Here is a 28,000-nt window from a genome sequence, read left to right as displayed (position 1 = left end):
CCGCCCCCCCCCTCCCGCCGTGTTTCCCGGCAGGCCCCGCGGCGCGCGGCGTTTAAATCGGCGGCCGTTGCCCGGCCTTGGATTTCGCTGCCGCTGCAGAGCCGCCCGCGCTCCCCGCGCCATGGACTCCCAGCTGCATCGCCACGTCTGCCCCGGTCTCGTCATTAACATCCAGCGGAGCAATGGTGAGGCGCGGGGAAGGCAGCGGGGTGCCCGCGGAGTCCTGGCTGCTCCCCTCTGCCCCGTACCCCCCTCAGCAGCTGTGGGGCGGTGCTGTGGGGTGGCCGGGCTGGGCCGGGGCCTAACGCCGGCCTCTTCCAGGCTTGATCCATAAGGCGACGGTGAAGACGGTGAGCGTGGAGCGGTCCTCTGTGTCGGTGGAGTGGGTCGAGGGCGGTGCTATCAAGGGGAAGGAGGTGAGTGGCGGCTGGGCGGGCTCCCCCCGGGCCAGCGAGGCCCCGTGTGCCCGGGGGGGGCTAGGGCAGGCCCCGCGGCGGTTGCCCTTCGCCCCCTGCCGCAGCCCGCTCGGGGTGCGCTTGTTGCAGCGCCGCGCACGGTCGAAGCGCTGCGGGGGGGCCGAGTCGGGCCTCCTGCTGCGGGTGCTGGGTGCCCCAGCCCTGCTCCCCCCCGGGCTGCCCCCCTGCCTTGCCCGGTCCCCAACGGCATCCTCCGGCCCCAACGCTGTGCCGATGTCAATAACTGCTGTGGGGTGGGATGGGGCGGGGGGCTGGGTCCTCAGAGGTGGGTGTCGCTGCCATTCTGATGCTTAACAAGATCTCCTTTGGTAACCGAGCAAACGTGCTTGACCTGCTATTTATCTGGAAACATAGATGCTCTAGAGTTTAGTTGGAATCTTAAAGTTGCTGTCGGCTGGTTCTTTGAAACTAGATCTTACGCTGTTTTCTGCATTCAGACCCATTTTTTATACGACATTCAAATATGCAAAATGTGCAGATTCAGATGTAATTAATTGCTGGTTAAATTGTATGTATGTGTTATGATATTAAATGTTTATGAATATGCTTCAAAATCTAGCAATGTTCTCATATGCTTATATATACAGTGTATATATACTGATATACACTTATACATTATACTGTCCACGTAAAGGTTTCTGAGGTTTCCAATTGGGTACTTACAGATTCCATACAAATATTTTATAGAGGCTAACCTACTTGAGTTTGCTCTTTTTGTGGACTTTTATTTTATTCAGGTAATTTAAGAGTTAAGAACTTCCTGGAGTATTGCTTGTGTTGTTACCTTAGGTGAATTCCAGTGCAAGCTGCTGAGATACCAGGGTTTTTGTGTACACTTGCTTTCAACCTCTTCTGCAGGGTTAGGTTTGAAAAACTGACCCAGGAGAGTTGCTGGGTTTTGTGCTGGAGCCTGCCCTTGGCTGTCTGCCCCCGCATCGCTCCCCCTGCCCTGTGGCTGCTGAGAATGTGGTGAAGACAGGATTATGACTTCACTGGAGGGTCAGGGAGGAGGTGGTAGCTGGCCCTAGGTGAAATCGCTTGCAATAGCAAGTGAAAATGCAGGTGAATTGACTTGTGGATTAAATACTGAATCCTTCATTTCCCAAAGTCTAAGTAGCTCTTTGAAGTTTATTTCAGTAAGCGCAATCACGCAGTAAACACTTAATGCTCTCCTAGCACAGAAGTCACAGAGCAGCTGAGATTTACTAAGATTAGCAGTAAGAGATTAAAGCAGTTGATGCCAAATGTGCTTTGCGCATCTCTTCAGAAGTGCTCTATGGCACCTGCATGGTGTCTGGCAGATGAGGGTAAATGGCTTAACTAGCACATTTCTTCTAGCATATTTGGACATATAAGACTACTCAAACGGAATATGAACTACTCTCCTGCCCTTCCAGACAATTGTAACTTAGTGTTTGGCAGCAGTGGGTCAGGTTTGTTTGCCTGTACTGAATGTCAAGATTAAAAAAATTAAAAAATGCTGTAAGTGGTAGCAGCAAATTTCCACTCTGTAAAATCCTGCCCTTGCTCTTGTAGATTGATATTGATGATGTACTAACAATAAATCCTGAGTTAGCAGAACTACCTGCTGCAGATGTGAAAGAGAACCTTCCTTTGCAAGAGAATGTAACCGTACAGGTAAGTGCTTTAAAGTGATTTGGTCTCTCCTAAAGTACTAAAGTATTAACAGCATAGGTTTTGTTATAAATAATATCCTCAGTCTTAAAGTTTGAGGTCTCTAACTTGTCTTCTCTGTCTCAAACTTTAGTCAGAAATTCTTGTTTCAGTCAGTGCTGTGCTAGGTATTTGCAGTTTACTTAGGTTACTTAAAGTATTCATTTTTTTCAGAAAGAGAAGCGTAGAACAACCCTTTCAAAAATTCCTGCTCCCCGGGAAGGTGAGAAAATGCTTTTCTCCGCTATATCCCTGTGACACAGTGGTGATCCTTCATTGTAGTCATAATATTCTAGTTCAGTGCATCATAAAGCTGCTCAGTCGGGCAATGCTAATAAAGAGTGTACTGTTTCATACCAATGCTTTGGACTCCTGAGTGCAGAAACCTTGCTAACAGATTGCTGTCCTGTTCCTGTGAGCCAGGGTTTGTTGATGTTTTGCCTTTTTCTGCAGCATTGCTGCAGTTATTCCTTCATGCTGCTTTAACTGTCACTAGGCAGTTACTGTTGCTGTGAGTTTTAAATTTTTGTATGGAGCTTTGCAAATGCCACAAACAACAAAAAGTGGCAGCTATTAAGATTGCCAGTGTCAAAATGAGTGTAAAGTGCAAGAAAGAAATAGCGGTGACAAATGGATGTCTCCTCTTCAAACAGTCACCTTAAACAGTGACTAGAGCTTTATCCTTGGAGACATTTCAGATGAGGCAGCCAAAGTGCCAGCTGGTGTGCCATGGCTCAGTGATTGTATGTCAGTACAATGTTTTGAGCAAAGCCAGAAGAGAAGATAGAGATGTGGGATTGCTAAGGAATTGTTTTTCCTGAGGTGTCAGGAGCTGGAAAAATCCCATGTTTTGATGAGATGAGGCTGACTCTTCTGGCTTTTTGAATTGCAAGTGGCAGCATTACAGGTTTATTTATAATACACTTGTGTGATGCTGAGGTTGAATGGTTGCCAATTTAATTATTCTCTTAAAGCACATAGTTAGCCAAAATGTGTGCTTTTCCATGCAGCTGAACTGTAAACAAAACATCTGGGTTTGTCTGGCCTCTTGTGCTGCATGTGTTGCAAGAAAGGAGAGCTGGTACTGGAAGACAACAGTACCAATCCCCTTGCATTGGAGAGGCAGTAATAGTCCCAGCAGCTTAATGTTTCAAAAGCTGTTCTGTACTTGAATATCTTGATCTTTCTCAAATCGAGAGAATTCTCCATACATTTTTGTGAACTGGCAAGTGGAATGATGTGGTAAAGTTATGACTGCTCTGACAGGTTAGTTAATGGAGCTGAATAGCCAGTTGGAAAAATAAGTGTGTTAATCCAGTCACTGACTGATGGAAAAGTTTCCTCAGAGGTCATGGCTTTCCTGAAGTATAGAATCTAATTGCAAATCTGAAATACCTGTTGCCTTTCCTACTGGCACAGTCTTGTCCCTGAAGATTTGCTTAGAGTACAAGAGAAGCAGCGTTTCTAGTATTCCTCAAATAATATTCCTCAAATATTCCTCAAAGTTATAACTAGCCAAACCCTATGAGTGTCAGTATCTGTCCTGTTGCAAACTCTGTACTGCACCAATCTGAAAGCTTATACTGGCTTCAAGTTTTGGTGGTTCTTAGACTAAAGAAATTAAAGAAGATCAGGAGCTGCCTATCTCCCATCTCATTCAGGGAAGCGAGAGACGCAGCAGCAGTGCTTTCAGAATGAATGAAGAAACAGATATTGCTTCAGTTCTGTGAACCAATAAGAATTTTGGAGGATGCTGAATATCCTCATGTACAAGGATCACTTGGATCAAACCCATTTAGATGCAGCATACTCTCCAGTTGGTACACCTGTCCAGAAGCACTCACATTTACAGAAAAAGTGCTGCTGAGTTGTGATGAGATCAGGCCTGGACATGTGTGACAAAACCAAATGGAATAAAATGCCATCTCTGAGTATAATGAAACTGATACTTTTTGTTCCTATGCAGCAGTGACATCTAATGTCTCTGCACCTGAGCAGAAGATTCCAGGTAAAGAGTTAACAGATAGGAGCACTGAATTTTGTGGTTATGGTTCTAAGGGCTTTGATCCAGAATTGAAATTAACCTTTGGTATGAAACAGATCTGGTGTCCCCTGAAATCATACCAATTGATTTTGGATAAATTCTTGTGATCACTGGAGGTGAAGGTAGTTTTAGCTTGCATATCACACTATTTTTTTATATCAAATTTCTTTACAAATTACATACTGAGGTGTATGTTCCAGTTCTTTCCCTAGGAAGCTCTGTGATGGACTTTTGAGTGAAGGCAATATCTTAGCATGTGACAGTGGAGACTGCCTACAAAAGGATATTTTCCAAAGATTTGCTGTTGTGATTATATAGTCTTTTAGCTGAATTTAGTGTTGTCAGGCTCCCACTCCACTGTATACCACACACACTGTGCATGGGTGCTGTGATAGTGGGCATGATGCTGCCCATGACCAGTTGCCAGATTGCAGTAGTACTGGTCACCATCAAACTGCTAATTCACACAGCCCTACCAGTGTGAAGCTGCAAAGAATTTCTCAGTTCCCCAACTTGTAACTTCTTCCTTCCTAGGTACTAAGGTTCTGGAGCTACCATATTAGTGAGTTCATTAGTTCACTGGAACTAAATCTAGAATAAACTGTTTGCTTTTCTGCAGGGGTATATTTCATGATCACTTTTCACCAACCTGCATTGCTTTGTCCTGTACTTTGTTAATGTATCAAAGATCTGGAAAAGGTTCTTTTAACCACACAGTGTTCCCCATTGTTCTGCATTTTGTGAGCACTTTATTACTTGCAAGCGTTTGAGGCACGACGCTGACCTTGAATTCCTGTTTCCAAAGCTATGCGTGGCCGTTCCAGGATGTCTGTTATCACAGAATCTCAGTGCAGCCTCCAGGAAAATGAGATGGGGGTAGATCCCTGTACCTCTACACAAACCAGAAACAATTCGTCAGTTCCTGGTGAGTGGAGAAAGAACCCTGTGCATTCTTACTGTGAGGCAAGATGCTTTGTGTGCATTTAATTATGTAAACTGCAAATCCCAGGGGGATGGGCAACCTCTGCTCCTTCACATATAAAACAAGAAAGACCTAGAGGCCTGTTGCTATGTAAATATTCAGGGCTCCTACCTGAAGGGATTCTCAAAGGACTTTGGAAACAATGTTGTTGAATAATGATGCGCTTTATTAGCCAGAGCGCCCTGGTTATGTGTGTGGGTGGATGTGGTATCTGCTTAAAGGCATAAAGTGGTATTCACTTTATATAAAGGGCTTGAGAGGGAAGAGAAGTGCCTTAACACTGCTGACAACATGCTCTGTAGCTATACTGGTAGTAGTTTTACCTATCCCGGCTGAGTGAAGCAAGAACTTGAGCCTACTTGAATTACAAAATTTTCTCTACCAGCCCTACTCTATCAATAGCTGAGGGCATGCCTTGTGTATTAAGTTCTGCAAAGGTGTTGAAATAAGAGGCTTGATACTAAATTCTTGTCTAGTTGTTGTGGCCTTGATTTGTAGCTTTGAATAAAAGCTGGTGATCAGCAAAGGATTAAAAAAAATTATTTGCAGACTTACCACAGGTTTTAGCTAGTTCTCTCTCCTGATCCAGAATTGGAGCTGAGAAATGCCTGTGGTCTATGAGGCTTTCCAAAAGACAAAATTATTCTTGACCTTTGGAATCTTCATTATTGGTTTTGGTCTGGCTTCTTTATGCAGCTGGCCAAACCAGGACTAGCAGGACGAGCTGTGCTCCAGAAGCCTCAGTGACAAATGTAAATGGAAATACAGAGGATCATCTGCCCGCTGCTAGAATGAGCTCTTCAGTGAGCCCAGGTACCAGGGAGCCAGTGGGTAAGAACTGACTCACCAGTCAGCAATGCATCACTGTGATTGCTGCTTTGTATACTACGAGACTAAAGGTTGAAAAGGTGGCTTCAGCAGTAAGGCTGAATATTTTGAGTCATTTTAATACAAATGTGTAACTGTGGTATAGCAGTATTGCCTCAGAAAAGCTGCCTTTACTTTGGAGTGGGGATGAGACTTCCTAGGTGATTTCTGTGGTAGGTAGGTCTAGTTTGGGAAGGAAGTGTTGCAAAATTAATGACCATCCTTCTGAAGGTGATTGTTTCCTGTACAAGCTGGTCAGTCAGCAGCCTGGAAAAGTTGAAATACTTGTATTGTGCTTAAAATCTAGTATGAAAATTTAATCCAAGGACATGTTTTTTTTATCTAGTTCGGAGAAAATCTAACATTGTGAAAGAGATGGAGAAAATGAAAAACAAGAGAGAAGAAAAGAGAGCTCAAATTAGTGAAATCAGGACAAAACGTGCACAGGTGGAGTACTCTACTATACACCAGTAAAGGGAAAGTCTATGTTGACAGTATCACAATAGTTGAAACTAAAACATATTTTGGTCAGGCTTTGTTCTTAAAAAGCTGTATGTAAGGATGGATTGACTCTAGTTTCAGAAGTTCTCAATCTTGTGAAATATCTCTGATTGCATATAGCTGATTGTTTGGTATGCTCTGGGGCTTTTTTCTGTAACAGGTTAATTACCTTCTCTTCTGTGTTTTTTCCATGCAGGAATTTGACAGCAGCTGCCCAAACTGGGAGTTTGCACGGATGATCAAGGAGTTTAGAGCAACTTTAGACTGCCAGCCAATATCTATAACTGATCCAGTAAGTAAAGACTGAGGCCACTAACTGCAGCCTGTAGACAGTTCTTTATTTTGTACTGAAGATTTTAGCATATGAGCAATGTAGTGCATCACTGCACCTTGGAAACAGTCTGAGCATGCTGTGATCTTGAGGCATCTGGTGGTATATGTGACTTCATTTACTTTCTCTATTTTGGGCTAAGCTGCCTTGTGCTACTTTGCATATGTCACTAGTGAAGAGCTTGCGCTTTGACAATTATGCAATGATTTGTGTGGTAACATCAGTATCTTTCAGAGCTTGCAAATGGCAGAGCCTGTAACATAGTAGCTTAACTCATTTAGGTATAATTTAAAATGGACTATTGCCCTATAACGCAGTGTACTGCGTGTAAATCCTATATTAAGTAATTTTAAACTAGGTCAAAAAGCGGAGGAGCAAAAGTAAAGGTCAAAACCTAGAAAAACAGGCTTGATTCATATCTTCAGCAATTATGGAGGTAGCATTGTTTGATACCTGAGAACAAGTAGTCCTTGTCTCAAAAAAGCCTTGTTATAGTCAGTGAAAAATGACAGCATTTAAATTCAAACAAAAAAGTGGGTGTGAATTACCTTAGAACACTGAGTGGTTTGTGTGCTTGCATCCTGCAGAGCTGGGAACCAGCTGTTTGTGTACGTATTACTGCATGACAGAAGTTTGTCATTGCTCTCTGCTTCACCCAATGGAATATGCACTTTTTCAAACTCAACTGCTGTGTAGCCATGCTGCACAAATAGCTAAACTTGCTGCATCAGTAAAGAACTTCAGGTCAAAAAATACCTCTGGGGTAAATTAAAATAATAATTTGCCTGAATTTGACCATAGTTGCAATATTGATATTACAGATTTTGCTGGAAAGCTGGCCAAGGACTAAACTTGTTTCTCATTCTGATACAGAATATTTGGGGCACTTTATATAGCATAGCAGCATTTCTACCTGATATGCTGGAGTATGCTATGTAAAGGTTAATTGTTTGTAGTGTTTCTTTTGCGCTAAACAGACTTTAAGACTTGCATCCCTGCATGAGTGGGTCTGAGTACGGTGACTGGTCCACCATATAGAAAAGTAGATGTGAGGGAGCACTGGATCCTTCTCTCTGTAACACTAAGCAGGTGTGGGTATAATTGGGAAATTATTACTTTTCTTTTAGATAGAAGAACATAGGATTTGTGTCTGTGTGAGGAAGCGCCCTCTCAATAAACAAGGTGAGTGTATTGGCCAAGCAGCTCTATCATGGAGCAGTTTGACATTGCTTACTCTTGTTAAAACTGAGGGTCTTCTCTGTCAACAGAACTTCTGAAAAAGGAATGTGATGTGATTACTGTTCCAAGCAAGTGTGTCCTGTTGGTGCATGAGCCAAAGCAGAAAGTGGACCTAACAAAATACCTTGACACCCAAGCATTTAGATTTGACTTCTCATTTGATGAATCTTCTTCTAATGAAATGGTATACAGGTAATGCTTTCTTCTCACTGGGAATGACTTGCAAGATAAAAGCATGGAGCTATGGCTAGATGGCATCCTGACTTAAACTGCCACCTGAAATATTGAAATCCTTTTTGGACGAAACCAAAGGACTGAAAAGTCTAAAGTTTACTTTTGGCATGGCCTTGCTGATTCCCTAAGGATTTGCTTTTATTTGCACTTTTTAAAGAAAATTGGTGAAGCAGGGTGTGAAATGCTTGCCTTAACTTTTACCTTCTGAATATCCAGGTTCACTGCTAGACCTCTTGTAGAGACCATCTTTGAGGGTGGGAAGGCGACATGCTTTGCATATGGCCAGACAGGCAGCGGCAAAACACATGTAAGTTTTTATCAAAGGTCTCAAATTTTCTACTTCAGATAAATTAATTTAAAGCTCTTTGATGTTGATAACGAGTAGGATTGTATAAGGAGTTTGGGTCTTGGTGTTATTGTCTTAAAGTTAATACTTTGTCAGTTGTTAATCCTCTTTTTCTGTGGTTTGATGTATTAGTGGGTTTCCTTTGAGGTTGTGAGGAAAATCATACTAAAATTCCCCCACAGCTGTTTGTTTTAAAGACTTAGGATGTCCTGACATGTTAGCGTTAGTCATGGGTATTCCTTGCCTCAAATGGCTATCGCTGCCTAACTGCAGTCTGCAAAGTGGGACTATTAGCCTACGTCTGAGCCAAAGGCTATTGTCTGTGCTGTTTAGAGCTTGGAGCCATTCCAAAGACATTAGTGATCATAGAAGAATAAACCTCTTGTTGCAGTAAACATTTAAGTGATTCGGTATTTTTTGTGAAGTGGACAAATTATTCTTAGTTTTCTCACCACTCCTTCCAGTCAACCAGCTGCAGTTTCAAGAGACTTGAAGATTGTGTTTTCTGCCACAGAGGTGACCTGCTCTGAATTTTCAACTACTGTGTCGTCTTTTGAACTTTCTTCTTCTGGAAACTATAGGGAAGTGGGAAAGTCTCTCCCCACAGCATGATAGCAGAGTCAAATCTCTTGTCTTGTTCTGCAAGAAGCCTTTCCCTCAAACCACAGTGATCTGGACTGGACTAGGCTAACCTGCCAGTCTGAGTAATCAGTTGCTGTCATTCCAGTGTTAGAGTCAAGTTTTAGGCTAGGATCTCTTATTGTTAGTGCCATGTGGTGAGCTGCAGGTATCTTCCAGCAATCCAGAAGGAAATCTGGAAGTTTATAGAAGTTTGGACATAGGCTGCCTCCATTGCCCTGGAATGGGCAGACAAACCTGCTCATCTGAGCATTGCTACGCTACAGGAATACAACTGTGAGGCACTAAAATCATAGGCAATGAAGTTACTTTCCCTTTCCGATCTTAGGGTCCTTGTACTAGTTCTGTACAATAGCTGTACCTTGAGGCTGGACTGCTGCATATTAAACCCTGGAAGATTGAGAATGTGTCATGGGATTGAGTTGTGTTTTAAATAATTGACTCTGTCTCATATCAAAGTGGCAGAGCAAATCGCCAGGATAGCACTAACTGAAATTTGGTCAAAGGAGTTAAAAGTATTGTCTGATCTAGAAGTTTGATGTGTTTTGATATCATGTGAGTTTTTGCAAGTAGCAGTGAAAATGTTACTCAACCTGTGTCCTAGAAAATGAGGCTTTGCTGCTTCTGACCAGAGGCTATTTGGCTGCACTGCCAAGGCTGTGCATTTCCCCTTGGAGGAACAGCAGCTGTGACTGTGCTGCGCAGCCTTACAGGCATTCAGCTGTTGCTTTGCATAGTCCAGATCTTCCTTCTGAATTGACAGAGAAGCAGCAAACTGATTTTTATCCTGAATTGCACTGTGTTCTAATAATCTTGCTGACACTGGAACATATATATGGTAACTTCCTCGTATGTTCTCTAGACTAAAATCAGGTAGCCTGATTAAGGTACCACACCTTACCTCTAGCCTTTTCTCTTCACAGACTATGGGCGGAGATTTCTCTGGGAAAGCGCAGAATGCCTCAAAAGGCATATATGCTTTTGCGTGTAAGTTGACTTTTCTTCAGATAACATCAATTTAGTGTTTGTTTTTCTTAAATAGATAAGAACTGGTTTTGTATGGTTATTTTAAATATTTCCAGTAAAAGATACATGAAGTATTTGTGTTTTCAGTAATAGGTAGTCATGTTTGTTGCAGGAGGTATGATTGTTTTTTTTCAGTCTCACAAAATATTTTCCATCCAGCCTGTAAGCTTCTAGATCCACACTTGACTCACCAGAAGATATTTGGTTTTGAGGCAAAGAGTTGACATTTTCTAGTTGGGCATTTTCTGGGCTGAACCACCTAATTTTGATTTTTCTGCTTCGCCTTTGTCTCAGATTAGGGATGGTGTTTGGAAATACCTGACTTGAATGCAACACAACCCTACCCATTTCTGATATAAAGCTTGTTATACAGAAAGCATGTGAATGTATGTTTCTTCCTGTAAGCATGAGATGCAAAAAACCTAGCACATACAAAATTATTTCAGAAAACAGATGCTTAGAAAACACAATGAACCCTGACCACTTCTACCTTCCCTTTAGAAAGGCATATTGTGAAACTTGTCTGTGTAGCAAGGCAGTTGAAATGAGCAACTGTTTGTTAGTTTCTGAAAATTAGTTATGCCTGGCCCTGAAGGAAGCTCTGTTTTTCAGCTCAAAGTCTGAAGCCTAATTGTGAAAACTGCACTGGACCCATCCAAAGGGTGAACTAATCTGGTATGCTTCCTCTAAACAGCAGCAATGCTGGTGCTCAGAGATTCATGTTTTCTAGGCTCTCCAAAGAAGTGCTTGAAACTCAGATAAGCGACTTTCAGGCCTGTCCAAACCAACAGCAGATCCCTGGGTTTTTTTCCCCCAGATCAGTAAGGATTGCTGTCTGCGGGTGACACTAGCAGTAGAAACCTCCATATTCCCCTGGATGAGGAGGATGTTGCTGAAACCATTCTCCAGATGGTAGCACAGGACTAATTGTTTCACTAGCATTTGTTTAGGATGACTGTCATTCAGCTGCTAGATACTGCCTTATGGCTGTACAATATTTGAAAGTAGATCAAGTAGCAATTAGAATTAGTTTTAAACTAGTTCACTAAACTTCTGCCTTTCCTCACTAGCACAAGATGTCTTCCTTCTCCTAAACCAGCCCAGGTACAGGAGTCAGAACCTGGAAGTCTATGTGACTTTCTTTGAAATATACAATGGCAAGGTAAGAGTTTTCTTAAATCTTGACCTGGCTGGTTGAATGCTTCATAAGTAGCTGAGTGAAACTTACTAGGTTCTGTAATAGTCTGTTGTTCTTGATGTGTTTGGAATTGATTTGGAAGGCTATGTTAACAAAGCTATATAGAAACAGCACCTTTAAAAGGAGACCTAGTTCAGATTTTCCTCAATCTTGTTGCCTGGATATAGGTGTTTGACCTCTTGAATAAGAAGGCAAAGCTTCGAGTCCTGGAGGATGGCAAGCAGCAGGTCCAGGTTGTTGGTCTCCAAGAAAGACAAGTCACCTGTGCTGAGGATGTCATCAGAATGATTGAGATGGGCAGTGCCTGCAGGTTTGGTGCCTTAAAAACCATTAAGTAGTGTCCTGTTGTATCTTCATGTCTAGAAAAAATACACAATGTCTGTATCTGGTGCTTTGGGAATTAAACGGAAGCTTGCTGTTCCCAGTAATAGGCAGACACTGAGCAACACCTCTGCATGAATACAAGAAGGTGGTTACAGAATAAAGGGCTAGCAGGAATGGGTTTAGCCTGCCTTCCATAGAGAAGGTCAGAGTTCATGGTTCATATGTCCTCATGTAACTGTAAGAAGAGAGAAACTAATCACATGAGGAGATGGCTGCCCTGGTGCTATAGCTAAACAGCAGTCTAGCTGTTTTCTAGAAGTATCAGATAGTTTACAGGAACACGGGGAACTAACTGCCTGTGGGCTTGTAAGATCAAGGAAGAGCAGCTGGCATCAACTTACAGTTGCAAAAAATTTTTTGGCTTAACTGCAGGCCAGATGAGCAATTCCAATGGCAACAAACAAAAATGCTGCATGTTGTTCAGGGATCTTGTCTAAAGAATCCTTGAGAGCAGGTGCCAAGGGACAGCCACAGGCTTGGCTTATTGTTCTGGCAGGAAGGCTGTGGTGGGGGCTAAAATCTGTATTACCCAATCTTATCTGTCTCTGCTAAGTTGCAACTGCTGTGAAAACATTACTAGGCAAATGAGAACTTGGCTTCTGTATTAGACTGCATATGCACATCCTGTGAAAGCTTATTCAGCACTCTGCTAGGCATGCCTTTTCGGCTAACAATTCAGTCCAGAACTGTTCAACACTTCAGACTCCTGCCTCACTTTAGGACAACGTCCCTCCCTTCCCCTGGCATTAAAGACAAGTGATACCGAACCTGTCAGCCTTCTTAGGGAGTAAATGACAGTGAAGGTCACAGGGAGGTTTATGGTAACTTGTAAGACTCCAGCCTGTGTCTTGTAGTGATGGGGCAGGTGCAGCTGCACAGCAGAGGTGAAATGCCAAGCCAGCTTGGCTGAAGAAGGGGATTTAACATGACTGTAATGTGCTAGCACAGCTAATGCTGTTTAATGGGAAGCTTGGCTGAGCTTGCTGTGTAATGGCAGATGCATTAGGAAAATGACATGTGCCCTGCTCTGAGGCAGGGACATGCGGTGCTGAAGGTACGTCCTCCAGCTCCAAATGCATGTAAGGCATTAGCAGTCAGAAAGGCATTCCAGTGTAGGCCGGCTGAATTGAGCCAGGCAGCTTAAGTAGCCTTAAATCTCTACAACTGGGGTGCAGGTTCATGTTTCTTACAGCAGTCCTTCTGTGCTCTTGTATCAGAGGTAATTCCGGAATTCAGGCAAACTTGAAGTATTAATGTGTGGGATAAAACATGGGAGGTTAAACAACTTAATTGAATGGCTGCAGGTCTTGCCTAGTGCTGTCAGGACCTGTTGTGCCTTCTGTGACACAATTCTAACACTTGTTTGCATCTTTGCTGTAGGACATCTGGGCAGACTTTTGCAAATGCTAGCTCTTCACGGTCACATGCCTGCTTCCAAATCCTACTACGCCAAAGAGGGAAACTGCTTGGCAAATTTTCCTTGGTGGATCTGGCAGGAAATGAGAGGGGTGCGGACACATCTAGTGCTGATCGGCAGACACGAATGGAAGGTGCAGAAATCAATAAGAGCTTGCTGGCTTTGAAGGTGAGTTATAGATCAGGGAGCAAATAGTGGTAATCAACACATGATTCTGTTCAACTGTACGGTTATCTCTTCTGTTTCTTTCCAGTGCAGGGGAAAAGGATAGCCAAAAAGATCCTAGTTTAGTATGTTAACAACCCTGAAAATGGTTAGAATGTTTCCAGGAAAGCAGTGCAGTTTTGTCAGGCCAGACACTGGTACAGCCATTTTGAGCTTCACTGGTCTTTTTTTTTTTTCTTTATGTGATGGATATACCAGCTGTCCTGTAACAGTCAAATCTCTGGAGTATATTTAAAAGGCTACGAAGCACTTGCAGAGTAATAGAGATGACTATTCTCTAGCCTGTTGGGTTTACCAGCAATTGGTGATAGCTTGCAGAGCGGTTTGAGAGGAGATGCAGACATTGCATTCACAAGGCTTGTCTTTTTGTAGGAATGTATCCGAGCTTTAGGGCAGAACAAGTCTCATACCCCTTTCCGGGAGAGCAAGCTGACCCAGGTGCTAAGAGACTCTTTCATAGGAACAAACTCAAGGACCTGTATGGTGAGTATGCGCGTGGCACAAACACACACGCTGCTTATGGATTCTGCAATGTGACCACATAGATGCATGCTCCTCTAGAGTGAGAGGACTTTGAAGTCAGAAAGCTTCAATTCTCTGCAAAGAAAAGTCAGTTTCCTCTTCTCACCCACGGTGACTAAAAAAAACTGGTGAGCTATGCCCAGCTCCAGCAGCAGCAAGGCTGCCAAAGTCAATTTCATGCAGTGAATCTACAGTAGAGCCTGGAGTGCCCTCAAAGGGCTTTGCTTCCTGTGGAGGGTGCAGCATGGTGGATGTACACGAAGCCAGTGGGAAGCTGGATACAGGGCCACTGGCATGTCCTGCAGAAGCTATATAATTAAAAAAAAATGGACCTGACAGAATATCTCAACTCTGACCCTTTGTCCTAATGTGTCCTAGCTGTCAGCTGAGATTTGTAGGACCATTAACATGAGCAAAAGTCAGATGTGGGAGTCACTGAGGTCTTCTGTTCTGTTTGCAGATAGCAATGATTTCTCCAGGCATGAGCTCGTGTGAGTACACCTTAAACACACTGAGATACGCTGACAGGTAATGGCCTTTCTAACTTGGGGATTCTACTGTTGTTGCAGAAGGCGTTTTGGCTGCTTTTATTCTGACCTTTGAAATCTAGTTCTCTTCTATTGCTTGTAATGGTAATTTGGAGGTTGGTTGTTAAAAGCAAGTTATCTCAGAGCTGTCTTATGAAACTAACCTGGGTGTTCTATGTGTGAGACATAATAGAGATTGTATAAAACCATGACTGTCTCCTTTCCTCAGAGCAGTCTCTCATGCCAGACTTCAGACTGCCCTGGTTTTTGTAGGAAGCTTACACTGTCCTCAGTGGTTACCTCCATGCTCTTTACTTTTTTTTTAGTACTTTGGGTTGCACCTGTAAGGGTAGGCTAAGAATGTGTCCCTGATGTGGCCCTAGAGATGGCACAAAACACTTGGTGTTCTTGAGGGACTTTGATATGAACTAATAGGGTATGGCACCTTGGATAATTTGGGTAAATCTAAAGGACCTAGAGAACTCAAATGCCTCTAAGCAGATGGTGGGAGTGTGTTTTGAGGGCCACATGGCTGACTTTGGGTACCTGCAAGGCAAGGCTTATATCTGCAGGGACTGAGCCCCAAGTTTCCCTGGGGGGTCTTGCTGATACCTGGAACACCTGTAACAGAGTAGTGAGTGCCTCCTGGTCTCTCCTTTACATGCCCCTGCACCTCTCCAGTGAGGTGACAAGTAAAAAGACACTTGCATGTTTCAGGCTTGGTAGCTTTCCTTCATTTAGTTCACAAAAGGCTGCTTAGTTCCTTCCTGGAAAGCATTCCACTCTGAAAGGACGTATGGTAATTCTTGTTATAAGCATTCAGGAGCACTGTGAATCTTGACATATTCACAGGTGTGGTTCTGGATTGAAGTTGCTTTTTTTTTTTCCCCCTTCTGGTGGACAGTCATTCCTGCTCACCTGAAAGTACAGTACAAAGTGCTACATCTGACTTGGTGTACTTCAGCAGGATTCTAGTCTTGAGTTGGGCCCATTGGGTTCTTAGCCAATGTACAAGGCAAGTTCAAGCTATAAGAAAGGGGGTATTAGGCTGAAACTCACTGGAAATATGAAGCTGACATGAGTAACTGGAATGAAATGGCTGGCTGGTGTCTGACACCTACCTCTAATACCATGTCATCAGCCATGACTTTCATCCTTATTATAGACCTATTGTGGCACAGTGGGTCTCCGGGGAAAAATCAACCTTATTCCTTTTCTTTCCATACTAAGTTCTCTCAGTTGCTCATGACAGACCAAGCTGACATGTGGAAGACAGCTTCTGTGAAAGGCTTTGCTGGCAGTTAGCATTGTGTACTTGGACATTTCTCTCCAGGAGGGGTCCCAGATTTGGCATGGAGATAAACATTTCTCAAGCTTTCCTTCCTATAAGCCTCTGGGGTTTCTGCCCGTGAGCTTGTTCTGGGGGTGGCAATGTGCAACTTTTGAAGTGCAGCTGAATGTTTGTTGCTGAGCACTGATTGATTGTGGTAGCTGTTTTGTGATGCTGTAGCCTATAAGCTGCTGGAAGATTCACAAACTTTCTTGTTGCAGAGTGAAAGAGCTCAGTCCTCATAATGGAGGTGGTGAAACACGGAATCAGATGGAGACTGAGGATGAGGAAGGGACCTGTGCAGAAGGCTTAGGTCTTCAATACAATGTATGTGTGTGCAGCTGGCTGAACAGACCTCAAAGCTGGGCGCAACATTCTGTTCTTACTTGGACTGTTTCTTGCAGCTCTCCAAGGATGATGATGAGGACTTCTCTCCCCACATGTCCAACTTCCGTGAGGCTATGACTCAAATTAACGAACGGGAGGAGAAGCTTGTAGAACAGCTTAAAGAACTGAGACAGGTATGTGGAAAAGGCAAGCCCAGCCCAGGATGCCTTCTACAAGTTGATAGCAGCTTGCCTTGTCTGAGCCAAGCGCTCCTGGGGAGGCTGTGTGCTGTAGAGATGCAAGATGCTGTACAATGCTGTGTGGGTTTTTTTTCCTCACTGCCAACTTTTTTGTGTGGTTTCCTGCACAGCTGGTTCGGTGCTTGTGGCCAGCCAGACCCCTTTCCCCTGTACAACCCCCTGGCAACCTCTCTGTGCTGCCAACGAGCACTGGCTGTTACTGGTCTGTAGAAGCTCAGCTCTGTTGATTGATGTGCCAGATCTGAAAAAACTTTCTGGAAAGTCAATTTCTCATCACTGTTACCCTTGTAAATATAGCGAATGGCTACTGAACTTGACTACCTCTTGGGAATCACGGAGCAACCAGACTATGATCTTGAGACCTTTGTGAGCAGAGCCAAGTACTTCACAGAGGAGAGCTCAAGAAACTTCCTTAGTGTCAGAGGTATGTTAGTGTGTGTCTCAGACTAGTGCTGTCACTAATCTTTTTTCAAAGACCTGAAAGTAACACCAGTATACCTGTGGAGGTTTGAGCACCCAGTCCTTCTGCATAGCTTACGGTTCAGATCAATTTTCCTAGGTGATCTGAACAGATCTGTAACGTCCTATTGTATGTACTACCACCCGCTCTGCCTTACAGACCAGGGAAGTCTGGCCCTCTGGGATGGTTTGATTAGTGGCATCTAGTTTGAACTGCAAACTGCAGGATTGAAACTATTGATGAGTAGAAATGAACAAGTACAGCTGAAGAGCTTTGTGGGACCATGCAGGATTTGAAGCTGGCTGAGCAGTTCTTGCCCAGGCCCCCCGTGGCCCTTGCAGAGCCCTGCTGAGCTGCTGAGGGGGACAGCTGGGCTGGGGTGTTCAGTGTCTAAGTCAGTCACCCTGTCACTCCTGTCTTTCTGTACAGAAACACTGGATGCCCTGGGGGCTGCCATGCAACTGGAGGAACAAGCCAGCAAGCAGATGAGGTGGTGGAAGCCTTAGTAAATACAGCAAAACCTGGTTCACAAGCAGTTTTGTGTATGTCTTACATGTTTGTCAGTGGTGTGTGTAACTCCTGTTTTAAAAAGCAGTAGAGTGTCTGCAGGTCATGTGCCTGAAGGCAGTGAACTTGGCAGCCTCTGTCTCCTCATGGCCAGGTATCAGGCTTCTAGTGGAGTGCTAGAAGCAACCCCCATGCAAGGCTTGGGGAAGGGGGGGCTGGGGAGTCTGCTAGATGTGTCTAGCATCTGGCCCTTTGCTAGTGACAATGGTTTCATCTAATAGAGCTAGATACACATGTATAGTTTCCTAGTGTACATATAACCTTTCCAGATGTGCTTGAATCATTGCAAAACTTGCAAGTCTGGCTTTTCTAGAAAGAAAATGTACTATATGTAATTGTAAAAAAAAAAAAACCAAACAAAACCCAAAAAAAACCCCAAAACCCATCAACCTAGTATTTTAAGAAGTTTGGTAAATAAATATTCCTGGATTTAATTATCTTCTGTCTTAGAAAATATATTTCTTGTTGATTTTGGTGAAGTCTGACAGCCCTTAACAACTGGCTGCTGGTGATTTCTTGAAGTTTCTCTTTAAAGCCTTTACACTTGGAATGTTTACAGAAAAATCACTCAAAGTAAATTTTTGTTCTTAATGTTGAGATTCTGCTGGGTAGAATTAGTTTATCAAAGGTTTAGAGGGTACCTATCCTGCACCTGAGCTTTGACTCTGCATGTAGTGAGTCATTCAGCTCTTATGACATCAGGTAAGTAGGAAGGGCCCTGTGACTCTCGTGTACCATGGGAATTTACTTGGGCTTTGAAGATGGCTCCAGGATGCTACTTTTTTTTCACATATTTCCCAGGGCTAGCATGCCACATAAAACACACATCTTCAGCAGTCCACCAAAATCTGTATCTGAGGGCAGAAGTGCAAAGCTGTCCCTGGCTCAGGTGCAGGGAGGTGCTGCCATGGCCCTTGTGTGCAACCTTGGTCCAGGTGGCCCTACACAACCTGTCCTCTGGGAAGGAGTAGACAGGAGGGGTAGGCTGAGGGAGGACAGATGGGAGGCATGTTTCCTGTTTGTTCAGCTCACTCCAGGGTTTGTCTCTGAAAGGACAAATGGCCCTGTGAGCTTGGGGCCCAGCAGCCATGCAAACATCAGATTACAAAGGGATCCTTCTGTCATTACTCCCTCTTTCCCTAGACCCCCACACTGGCTTGCTTCCTGAGCTGCCTTCTCCCCTTGAAAGTGAAGGGTGTCATTTTAAGTGACTGTCCCTAGCTGTGCACATACCTGCTGTGGACTGCATCCTTGCCATGTCTCTGGGGATGTCTACTGTATTGGAGACTAGTTCTTCAGCCTGGACTGGATCCATTTTTGTGTACCAGGTCTCAGGACTGTCCTAGGAAAGGCAGCAGAAGAGTCAGGATCTTAATGAAATGTGGGCAAATAGCAGTGACAAGCAGCTAGAGAAGGGATACTTCAACGCAGACAGCTAGGGCACTTTGTGATCAACAGTTTAGGTGCTGGGCACAGTGTGGGGCCGAGTGCTCTAAGGGTCTCTAAATCTTCAAAGTGGGCTGGTACTTGGGCTTTGCCTGCATCGTATTCAGAGTAAAAGGGCTGTTGCTGTTACACCCTACTGAGTATGGACTAAAGCAAAGCAGTCCTGTTTCACTTCAGATATTACTACCCTTGGGTTATCCAGCCTTGCCCAGTGGTGTCTTGGGATAAGTAAGGGTGGGCCTGGGTGCAAGGAACAAAATGTTGCCCCTTATTTGTCCCACCCTACCCTGACCTAACATTGCTTACTGCTTTGTATATTTACTCCAGGAGCTAGTCAGGAGGGACCTGATCTGGAGGAGCTCAGGTTACCTCTTGCCTCAATGGCCTTTCAGCTCACACTTCTGACATCAAGTTCCCACTGTCACAGAAGCAGCAGTAGTCTGAGATCCCTCCTTGCTCTGTCTTGGGGCTGAGTCAGAGCAGTTCTCTTCCTGAACACCTAGATTTGAGGGTGAACGCTTCTCAAAGGATGGCTTGGTTTATTTTTGGGTACTTGTGCAAGACTGGATTTCTTGTGAAAAGAAATCCAGTCCCTGCAAAACAGACCAAGGTCCTAGGGCCACTAATAAACCCTGTAAGGATGGTGTGTTTACCATAAAATGCTGGAATAGTGTGTGTCCTAGTGCCTTCTTTATGCACTCCTCCATGAAGGGAAATGCGTGGACAAAATACTGCAACAAAACAGAGAGTTGGTGTGTAGGGAGAAGGGATGTGAGTGTATGTATAGAGGGTAGAGCTGCCTGGATGGTGTGGCTCCCAATAACCTGGGTCACACGTCAGCAAGTCCCTCACCCACCTTCTTTAACGCTGGTGCTACTGATGGCACTTCATGAACACCCAAGAGGAACTTGTGGGTCCCTGCTCAAGCATCACCTTGTTCCCTTCTGTCCTTCCCCCAGTGCCAGTTCCCACCTTCATTGACAAGAGGCGGGAGGGTGTTTCAGTGAAATGATTGCAGCGCAGTGGTTGCTAGCAGGTTCATCCTGCCATGCTGTCAATACCTGCTCAGAAGAACTGATCCTCTGCATGACCAGGTAGTTTTCTAAACCCTTTTTCACCCTGAGCAGCCTGTTCTCAGCCATCACTTACTTAGCCCTTCACATCTACTGACAGCATGGTCCTTCCCTGTGGCTGTTACACAGGCAGAGCTGTGCAAAGGCAGGCCAAAACCCTTTACCCAGCACCAGCAGGAAAAAAACAACCTGCTTATAATTCTGTGCTAGTGTCTTGCTCCAGGCAAATTGTCATGGTTAGGCCCTTAGCTCTGTCTGTGCTCGCTACCCAGGACAGAGGTATGAGGGCTAACACTGGCTTCCCAGCACCCTGTGTGTGGAGGGGAGGCAGACAGGAGAGGAAATACTGCTCTTCCCTGAAGGGTCACTCCTGTCTTTGTGAATAAACCTGTGTCTGCTATGCTTAGGAGAAAAAAACAAACCATAGTGTAGGGAGCCTTTCTGCTCAGGTGCTCTGGGAACAGACCCAGTGCTATGATGTCCACTGCCATCTACCACCACGCTCACCTCCAGGGAGATGCTGGCATGTCTCTGGCTGGCCACGTGATCCACGTTCCCCAAAGCAACCATCAGGCCATGTACCACTTTCAGATGGATCAGGTCTTCAGCCACTCCTGCTAACTCCTTGGCTAGTACGCTGCAATGAGACAGGCCATCATCCCCTACCCCATATGGGGGAAGAAGGACACAGCAAATTAGGTCTGGTCCTCTTGGTGCGACCCCCAGAGAAAATGATGTTCCTACCCTGCCCTAGCGGCACCAACAGACAGAAGTGTCTCAAAATAAACACTGCGCACGGATTAGCAATCATCTAACGTGTGGGCTTGCTGAGAACCATTTTTTTAATGATTAGCAGGAGCTTTCTTGTGTGTATTCAATGTAGCAAGTTACTTGTGCGACTATAAAGAACCCAGGCCCCAAACACTACCATCATTACTTCTGTGAACATGTCCCTGGAAGACTTGTGTGTCTCCGTACCCACCAAGGGTTTTTTGTCATCTGCTTTTGCAAGAAAAATGTTCTGATAGCACTATCTTGTGGACACTGCAGGAAATTCATACCGAATGAACATTTTAGCACAAACGGCTGAATTTCCGTAAGGGCTCTGCAGTCAATCATAGGCGCTAGATTCTTCCATTGGGTGGCTGATGTTAAATAAGGGTGTTTCACTGCTCACTGTGACTCCCAGCTATGTGGAGAATACAGTGGCCATAAGCAATACAACACTCTTCAGCCCTGTGGTGTGGCAGGGTACACACATTGCTGCCAGGTCTAGCCATAAAGGGGACACTGTGACAACACACAGGGCCAGAGCAGATAGGCATCTCCCTATAAATAAAACTTCAAGCCAGCTCCAGTATCAGCAGCAGGGAGGGTCTGATCACTGCTACCTGCAGGCAGCGGCTCTGCCCCATTCCTCAACACATCCCATCTCTAAAGAGCCCAATACTGGAAATTTGGCAGAGCTGGGGTACGAGAGCAGTGCCAGAGGTGAACGGGTGGATGCTCCCTGGGAGGAACATTCCCAGTCCTTTCCTACCCAAAGGAAGCCACTGCTCTAAGGTCCCTTTCATGCTCCTGTACATTCTGCTCCAGAGTTTCTTACTCAAAGTTTCTTACCCAATGACTTTTGCAGCAGCTGCCTGCTTAACGTACGCCAGCACAGGCTCCCTCAGACAAAGTCTGGTTGGGTCTGCATGAGGAACATTAGAAAGGTGAGAATGATGTTTTCAAACACTTCTAAGATGTTAGAAGGGAGGGGAGGTGAAGTTACACTGTTAGCATGAAAGAATGATGTAGTTTTCCAGGAAACATGCCTTAGGAAAACCATGTGGCTGTATATCATACATAGTACCCTGCGTGTGCATGATGGACACAGCTCAGCGAGCATGGGCTGCTGCATCAGGGGGAAAAACACCCGTGGCAGGACCTGCTCACCATCCCCATCCAGCAGCAGCCCTGCAGCGCCCTTGCCTCAGGGGACAGCCCCTGCGCCTCCCCTGAGCCCTGCAGGAGATGGGCGACCCTGGGAGAGCCTCCCCCGGTTGCCCTGGCAGGCACAGCCTGCTGTGCGCTCGGGCCAGCTCCTCAGCTCCTCTGCCTTGGGCGGTCTCACGGCGGAAGGCAGGCGGTTTCTGGCTGGGTGCAGCCAGTAACGCAGCCAGGCCCTTCAGCCGGGCGGGCCGCACCTCCAGGGCCGCGGGGGCCTTCAGCAGCCGGGTGGGTGGAGGGGAGAGAGGGGAGCGGGTCAGCGCGGGGCCGGCCCCCCGGGGCAGGCGGGCGAGAGGGGCCGCGGTGCTTGCGCGGGAAGGGGACAGGGGTTTGCTGAAGGGAAACAGCAGCGGCTGCACCACCGCCGGTGACACCGCGACCCCGCCGCCATTTGTTCTGTCTTTGACCAGCGTGAGGGCAGCTCCACCGAAATGGAGCCTCAAAAAATTCCTCGACACTCGTGCCTGTTCCTCTCCACGGAAATCTTTAGTAAAAGGCGAAAGATTTATACGATCTGAAGAGAAACCAGAGTATGACTCTCAGCGTCCACCCCGCCGCACCGGCCGCCGGCCCCGCGCCCCACAGCTCAGGGCGACCACCTCCCGCCCGCCCCCGGTATCGCGGGCCCCGGCCCGCCCCGGCCCCGCCGCGGCCGCACAAACCAGGCAGACCCGGACCGGCGGCGGGAGCAGCGGCGGCGGGCACCGGCAGCGTCGCGGTGCGGCCGCGGTGCACCCTGGGTATGCAAAACAGCCGCCGGGTAATGAGGCACATGCTAATGAGGCGGCGGCGCGGTCGACGGAGGCGGCGCAGAGGGGCCCGAGATGGGCGGGCTCTGCTGCTGCCCGCCTCGGTCCTGCAGCGGATCCCTTCCGCCGCCAGCCCCGACCCCTCAGCGGATCCCTTCCGCCGCCAGCCCCGATCCCGCAGCGGATCCCTTCCGCCGCCAGCCCCAAGCGCGACGGCTGCCCCTTGCTACTGCCGCAAGCAGGTATGCAAGGCTCAGTTGTTTACTCTAGCTCTGCTTTTGACCAAATAAAGAACAGCTCCACCGAAATGGAGCCTTAAAAAATTTCGACAACACTCGTGTTTGTTTCTCTCCACGGAAATCTTTAGTAAAAGGCGAAAGATTTATACGATCTGAAGAGAAACCGGAGTATAAGTGCGCCCTCCCCCCGCACGCATACCCAGCCTCGGCCGCCGCCCCACAGCACACGGCGACCATTACTCGGAACCCCGCCGCCCTCCGGCCCGACACCGGCCCGTCCCGGCTACGACACCCCCGCTGGGCCCCAGACCCCGGTGCCGCCGAGCGGGGGTGCCCGTTGCCGGTGTCACACCGCGCCGCCCGCGGGGCACCCTGGGTATGCTAATCGCAGCCATTGCGGTGAGGGACATGCTAAGGGCGCGGCGTTGCCGGCCCCCGGCGCCGCGGCACGGACGGGGACAGCGCTGAGTTGGAGCCGCCGGCGCCAGCGAGCCGAAGCGGGAAGGACCGTGTTGCACCCGGGTTGGGTCGTATCGTCCCCGCGGGCAGCGCCGCGCAGAGGCCAAAAATCGGCTCCGGGGGAGGCCACCGGCCGCCCCCACCGCCGCTTCGGCCGCCACGGAGCGGAGCTCGGCGGCGAGGGCGGGGCGCGGCTGGGCCCCGAGCGGTACCGACTGGGCCTGCCCGAGAGCCCCGCGGGGCCAACAGCGCCGGAGCGGCCGGACAGCGCTGCGGAGCCGGCCCGTCGCACCAGAACAGGTCCCCAGCTAACTGGTCGTTCCGGGGCCCGAGCCGCCGGCAGGCAGCGGCCCCGCCGCACCGCCCGGGGCTGGAGAAGGGCCCACCCGAGCTCCCACCTAGTCACCCGCTCATCATTTGAGCAGGCAACGGGAACGGGGCGGCTGCGGCGCGGAAGGGCCCGAGCAGCGGCTCAGCGCTGCGGGAAGCTGCCGGCCCTGGCATAGGTGTCACCTACGCCCACCGACCGCCACTCCCGGTTACAATACTTCCCGGTTTATTCGTTCTGTCTTTCACTAGCGCAGAGACAGCTCCACCGAGGTGGAGCCTCAAAAAATTCCCTGACACTCGTGCTTGTTCCCCTCCACGGAAATCTTTAGTAAAAGGCGAAAGATTTATACGATTTGAAGAGAAACCAGAGTATGGCTGGTAGGGCCCCCCCGCACATGTACCCACCCCCGGATGTCGCTCCACAGATCACGGCGACCCCCGCCGCCCCCAGCTCGATCCCCCGCCGCGCCGGCTGGGCCCCAGGCGGCGCACACCGGTACGGCCCCGCGCCCGGACCCGAGCGGCCCCGCGGGAGCTGCAGCGGCGGCGGACAGCTTTACCGGTAGTGCGCCGCCAGCCCGTGGTGCACCCTGGGTATGCAAATAAGGCGCATACTAATGAGCACCATGCTAATGAGCCACCGTGGGCCTGCAGGGCTGTAGCCCAGCAGTAGTTCGGCCTCTGGGGTTGCTGCGTCCGTCCGGCCCCGCCGCTGGTCCCGGAGCTGCACGGACCGAGGCCTCCTGTCCTCTGCCCTCCGCCCGCACCGCCCTTCCCCACACCTCTGCCACACTTGCCCGGAGACGCCCAGCCCCAGCCTCCTGGAGACCCCCTTGGGCACGGCGCAGGGTGGCTGGAGGGATCCTACCTATCTTCGTGCTGGACCTCCAGGTTCACGGAGCACAGCGTGCCCAGCACGGGCTCCACCAGGAGGGATGGCGCCTCTCCCACCACGTCCTGGGGGGAAAAGGACAGAGTGACAGGGACAGTCTTCACACAGTACTCCAGGCTGTCCTCATCCAAGTACTGGAGCTGCCCAGTGCAGCTTGCAATGCCAAGGAGACTGGCGCAGCTCCTGTCAGGGCAGGAAGGACGGACACAGAAGCTAACGCTGCCCTTCGCCCCCAGGGAGGCACGCTGCCTACCTGCATGGCCCATGGCCCCCAGCGTCTGCAGGGCCAGCTGCTGGGCTCGGGTGGGTGGGGTGGGTGGGTGGGGGGGGTGGGGGGGTGGGGGTGGGTGGGGGGGGGGTGGTGGGGGTGGTGGGGGGGTGGTGACATGCAGCAGCACAGCAAGGAGGCCTTTGTAGACTTGGTTCTGGTACTTGGGATTGCCATGGTCTGAAGGGTCCAGCAGAATCTGCATATCTTCTTGAGCCTCTGCTGAGCTGGAAGTGGCCAAGAACTTGGCGAGGGATCGCACCCCTGTGCAGAGAAAGACACAACAACTCATGTGCCTGGATGAGTCTGGGTCACCCATCTCAGCTGTTTCACTGTCATCCCTGAGAAAACCCAGTACCAGATCCCACTTAAAGTGTGGCTCGAACAGAAGCCAGCAAAAAAGTTCCTTGTCCTTGTCAGGAGCCACACCACCAACTAGAAAACCATTTGGCAAAATTCACAGCTGGAGTAGGTGGCCAAAGCCCTTCTGCAGGTAGACATGCGGAGTCTGACACTGGGATGCCAACAGTGCTAAGGATCCCTCTGCTGATCCTGCCACTTCGTCTCTCTTGGAGCTGTGATGGCAGGTATCACCCCATAGCATCTGACAACATAATCCAAACTACAGAACAACTAATGGGGTTTGGCTTCCACTGCCCAGGAGAAAAAACAGGAAAAAAACCTGTTGCAATGTTCTTTCAAAAGATACAAGCCACAAGCTCCTTCCACCCCCAGAGAGGAAGTCTGGAAAAGTTTGCAGTAGGTGAACACTGCAGGTAAGAATGGAAAATGTTTTAACCAGAGCAGTTGCAACCAGCGGGACAGCAATATCACATCAAAAGAAATGACTGTAAAGAAAGCGAGCTCATTAAAAACTGAGAGAGGGGATGAAATGCAACTGCTCAACAATAGCCGAGACTCTGAACTCCTTCCAGCCAGAGAAACACCGTGGCAATCTGCTGTCCAGCAGGTGGAGGGAAGGGAGTGGCTCAGCGTGGCAAGCAGCTCCGGGGGCCAGAGGTCAGGGAGAACATCCTTGCCTGAATTAGGAAAAAGCACAGATGGACATGCTGCCTACCATAGCTTTCACAAATGAGCTCCTTATACTTCCTGCCAGCGTCTGCAACAAGCTGCAGCAGCTTTAGAGACTCCCTTTTGTTCTCTTCTTTCAGGTGGTTCAGCCCTAGTACTTCCAGGAGAATCAAGATACCTCCAGCCTCCAGAAATTCAATAAGATATCTGCACCTGCAAGGATAGGGGGAACAAAGCCAAAGTGTCATCTGCCTTGGAGCCCATCTTCCTCTGTCAGCATGCTGTGCTCCAGGGAACTATCATCTCTGGCCTCGCTGCAGTGGGTATCCTGTGCCCAGGCAGTAAACACAAGGAGGCTCACCCTAGAGTGCAAAGGCAGATGCTCGCCAGCAGCATGCTTTGCTGCCAGCAGGTCACCAGCTCCTGTTTTACTCTGTGCTTATTTCAGATATTGAACCACAGGCACAGAAAGCCTTGTTGCCTCACTCAGACTCTCACCACACTCTTTCCACATCGTGACCTGGTAGCTCTGGAGAAATGCACAAGCAGTGGATTTGGTTTTGAGAGCATTTGAAATTCCTACCACAAGCCTCACTGGGGCCTGTCTTGCCTGAAATGCTCACACAGCCTTCCCAAAAGATGCCCAAGGACTTGTTACTTTATGTAGTCACCCCCTCACCCTTGTGTGCCTTTCCCGTGGCACCTTTCACAGAGTGACATTCTATACTCACCCACTTGCAGCAGATAGGAGGATGCCAATGGACTTCAGCAGCTTGTCAAGGCATGTGCTGTAAGTGTAGTTGTTTGTCAAGGCTAAGGAGAGATTTACAGACCATCGTGGTGCTCCCCAGGCTGCCTTTGACTATGTGGAGGTCTGAACTGGGAGAGAGCATGGACCTTCCTCTCACAGGCAGAGAGGCAGCACGCTCATCCCGATATGAGAAAAAACATCAGTTCTAGGTCCCTGTGAGACAGGTTACGTGGCTTTCCCTTCACTTCCATCTTTAGATTGCCAGCGGTTTTTTTAACCCTGCAGAACACGGTTGGATATGGATGTCTCCATATAGAAGCTTATTCTTTAAACAAAATTTCAGTAAAGAACTTTCTCCTCCTCTCCATCTCACTACCACATGCCATCTCCAATTGTCCAAGGAAACAGATACGTCATCCTGAGCCATGCTGTTAGGCGAGCCAGAAATAAGCCGGCTCCCTGGGAGAGCTCCAGCTCCAGCTCTGGTTCTGTCTTGCCATCATTGCTTTTAATGAAGTTGTCCAGGATGCACCTTCGAGCAACTTTGTGGGCACTATCCCATTTCTGCAAGGAAACCATGAGCTTTCCGATGGCTTCCTGCTCTTTAACAGAGGTCATGATCTGTTCTGCCTAGACAAAAGTGAGAAAGAAGTTAAAAAAGGGCTTTGAAGCTAGAAAAAGCCTGTACTAAGGAATTAACCACCAGAATCACATTTAAAATGTCTGGCAAATAATATTAAAGCACTTACTAGATATTAATTTAATCTCATTTTCCTTTATACTTATTTCATAGATAGGAAACCGGGGCAAAAGGATTGCTCCTGGTATGTCTGAAGCTGCACAATGAATCTGCGACAGACTTGACATTCTTTTCCAAGGCAGGTGGCTTCACCACAGGAGCCCTCTTCTCTGCTCTGTTAATAAAGTCATTTTAATGTTACCCATTACCCCAGTCTTGGTTTCTCGCTAGCCTCATGATATGAACACTGCATCTCATATCTGACCTGCCAGAGAATAAATAGGGTGAAATGAGAGCACAAATAGGTATGGATTTATGGGGAGTGACAGGGTCAAGGGGGCTGTAAATGCCTGTTAGCACAGCAGTACAGCATGTCCTCCCTCACGTGATGGAGCGACAGTCGTTTGGACTGGGCCCATATTCACTCCAGGAAGATGTGCTTGGCCTTGGCAGT

General features: G+C 47.6%; 2 protein-coding genes and 3 non-coding genes across 15 annotated transcripts; 1 reads left to right on the top strand and 4 right to left on the bottom strand.

The window, feature by feature from the left end:
* The first annotated feature begins 6 nt into the window (after positions 1 to 6).
* Positions 7 to 18,175, top strand: KIF2C (kinesin family member 2C). Of its 3 annotated transcripts, none has more exons than XM_055815150.1 (21): positions 7 to 185; positions 322 to 416; positions 2,013 to 2,114; positions 2,325 to 2,373; positions 5,000 to 5,119; positions 5,873 to 6,007; positions 6,390 to 6,490; positions 6,741 to 6,836; positions 8,003 to 8,057; positions 8,144 to 8,306; positions 8,565 to 8,655; positions 10,257 to 10,320; positions 11,430 to 11,521; positions 11,725 to 11,867; positions 13,322 to 13,526; positions 13,956 to 14,066; positions 14,566 to 14,633; positions 16,184 to 16,289; positions 16,367 to 16,483; positions 16,847 to 16,973; positions 17,439 to 18,175. In XM_055815150.1, the coding sequence occupies exons 1-21, from the start codon at positions 122 to 124 to the stop codon at positions 17,513 to 17,515; spliced, it is 2,181 nt and encodes a 726-aa protein (XP_055671125.1). In that variant the 5' UTR covers positions 7 to 121; the 3' UTR covers positions 17,516 to 18,175. The 3 variants fall into 3 exon arrangements, with proteins under 3 accessions (XP_055671125.1, XP_027644046.1, XP_005238556.1); XM_027788245.2 differs by having other exon boundaries at positions 8 to 185; positions 5,873 to 5,989; XM_005238499.3 differs by lacking the exon at positions 5,873 to 6,007 and having other exon boundaries at positions 11 to 185.
* ARMH1 (armadillo like helical domain containing 1) lies at positions 4,953 to 27,694 on the bottom strand. 9 transcript variants are annotated; one of them, XM_055815153.1, is made up of 12 exons: positions 27,220 to 27,694; positions 26,788 to 26,856; positions 26,103 to 26,269; positions 25,150 to 25,288; positions 25,020 to 25,074; positions 24,737 to 24,824; positions 22,197 to 22,319; positions 21,716 to 21,788; positions 20,603 to 20,732; positions 19,676 to 19,753; positions 18,810 to 18,918; positions 14,073 to 14,413 (listed from the first exon to the last, which is right to left on the bottom strand). In XM_055815153.1, exons 1-12 carry the CDS (start codon positions 27,423 to 27,425, stop codon positions 14,208 to 14,210), a joined length of 1,443 nt encoding a protein of 480 aa, XP_055671128.1. In that variant the 5' UTR covers positions 27,426 to 27,694; the 3' UTR covers positions 14,073 to 14,207. The 9 variants fall into 9 exon arrangements, 1 of the variants encoding a protein (XP_055671128.1); XR_008748990.1 differs by lacking the exons at positions 14,073 to 14,413; positions 19,676 to 19,753; positions 22,197 to 22,319; ... (4 more) ...; positions 26,788 to 26,856; positions 27,220 to 27,694 and adding exons at positions 4,953 to 5,086; positions 22,750 to 24,518 and having other exon boundaries at positions 20,591 to 20,757; XR_008748989.1 differs by lacking the exons at positions 14,073 to 14,413; positions 19,676 to 19,753; positions 22,197 to 22,319; ... (4 more) ...; positions 26,788 to 26,856; positions 27,220 to 27,694 and adding exons at positions 4,953 to 5,086; positions 22,750 to 24,510 and having other exon boundaries at positions 20,603 to 20,757.
* LOC114012477 (U5 spliceosomal RNA) lies at positions 22,507 to 22,621 on the bottom strand. Its single transcript, XR_003554941.2, has one exon. It is a non-coding gene; the product is annotated as a U5 spliceosomal RNA (small nuclear RNA).
* LOC114012472 (U5 spliceosomal RNA) lies at positions 23,132 to 23,247 on the bottom strand. Its single transcript, XR_003554936.2, has one exon. It is a non-coding gene; the product is annotated as a U5 spliceosomal RNA (small nuclear RNA).
* On the bottom strand, positions 24,123 to 24,237 carry LOC114012479 (U5 spliceosomal RNA). The gene has a single exon (XR_003554943.1). It is a non-coding gene; the product is annotated as a U5 spliceosomal RNA (small nuclear RNA).
* Positions 27,695 to 28,000: the final 306 nt, after the last annotated feature.

Source organism: Falco peregrinus, chromosome 10, assembly GCF_023634155.1.
Source record: "Falco peregrinus isolate bFalPer1 chromosome 10, bFalPer1.pri, whole genome shotgun sequence".
Classification (NCBI taxonomy): domain Eukaryota; kingdom Metazoa; phylum Chordata; class Aves; order Falconiformes; family Falconidae; genus Falco; species Falco peregrinus.
Note: the sequence above shows the minus strand (reverse complement) of the source record. Positions and strands in the feature narration are given on the sequence as shown.

What these genes read in the sequence shown, in the direction of transcription:
- KIF2C (XM_055815150.1), top strand. Translation starts at nt 122, where the DNA reads ATGGACTCCCAGCTGCATCGCCACGTCTGCCCCGGTCTCGTCATTAAC. An exon ending in GTGCTATCAAGGGGAAGGAG is followed by an intron (nt 417 to 2,012) that starts GTGAGTGGCGGC and finishes TTGCTCTTGTAG; the next exon opens with ATTGATATTGATGATGTACT. An exon ending in AAACAATTCGTCAGTTCCTG is followed by an intron (nt 5,120 to 5,872) that starts GTGAGTGGAGAA and finishes TTCTTTATGCAG; the next exon opens with CTGGCCAAACCAGGACTAGC.
- ARMH1 (XM_055815153.1), bottom strand. Translation starts at nt 27,425, where the DNA reads ATGACCTCTGTTAAAGAGCAGGAAGCCATCGGAAAGCTCATGGTTTCC. An exon ending in ACAGCATGGCTCAGGATGAC is followed by an intron (nt 26,857 to 27,219) that starts GTATCTGTTTCC and finishes CTTGACAAACAA; the next exon opens with CTACACTTACAGCACATGCC. An exon ending in ATGCCAGCATCTCCCTGGAG is followed by an intron (nt 19,754 to 20,602) that starts GTGAGCGTGGTG and finishes GTTTTGTTGCAG; the next exon opens with TATTTTGTCCACGCATTTCC.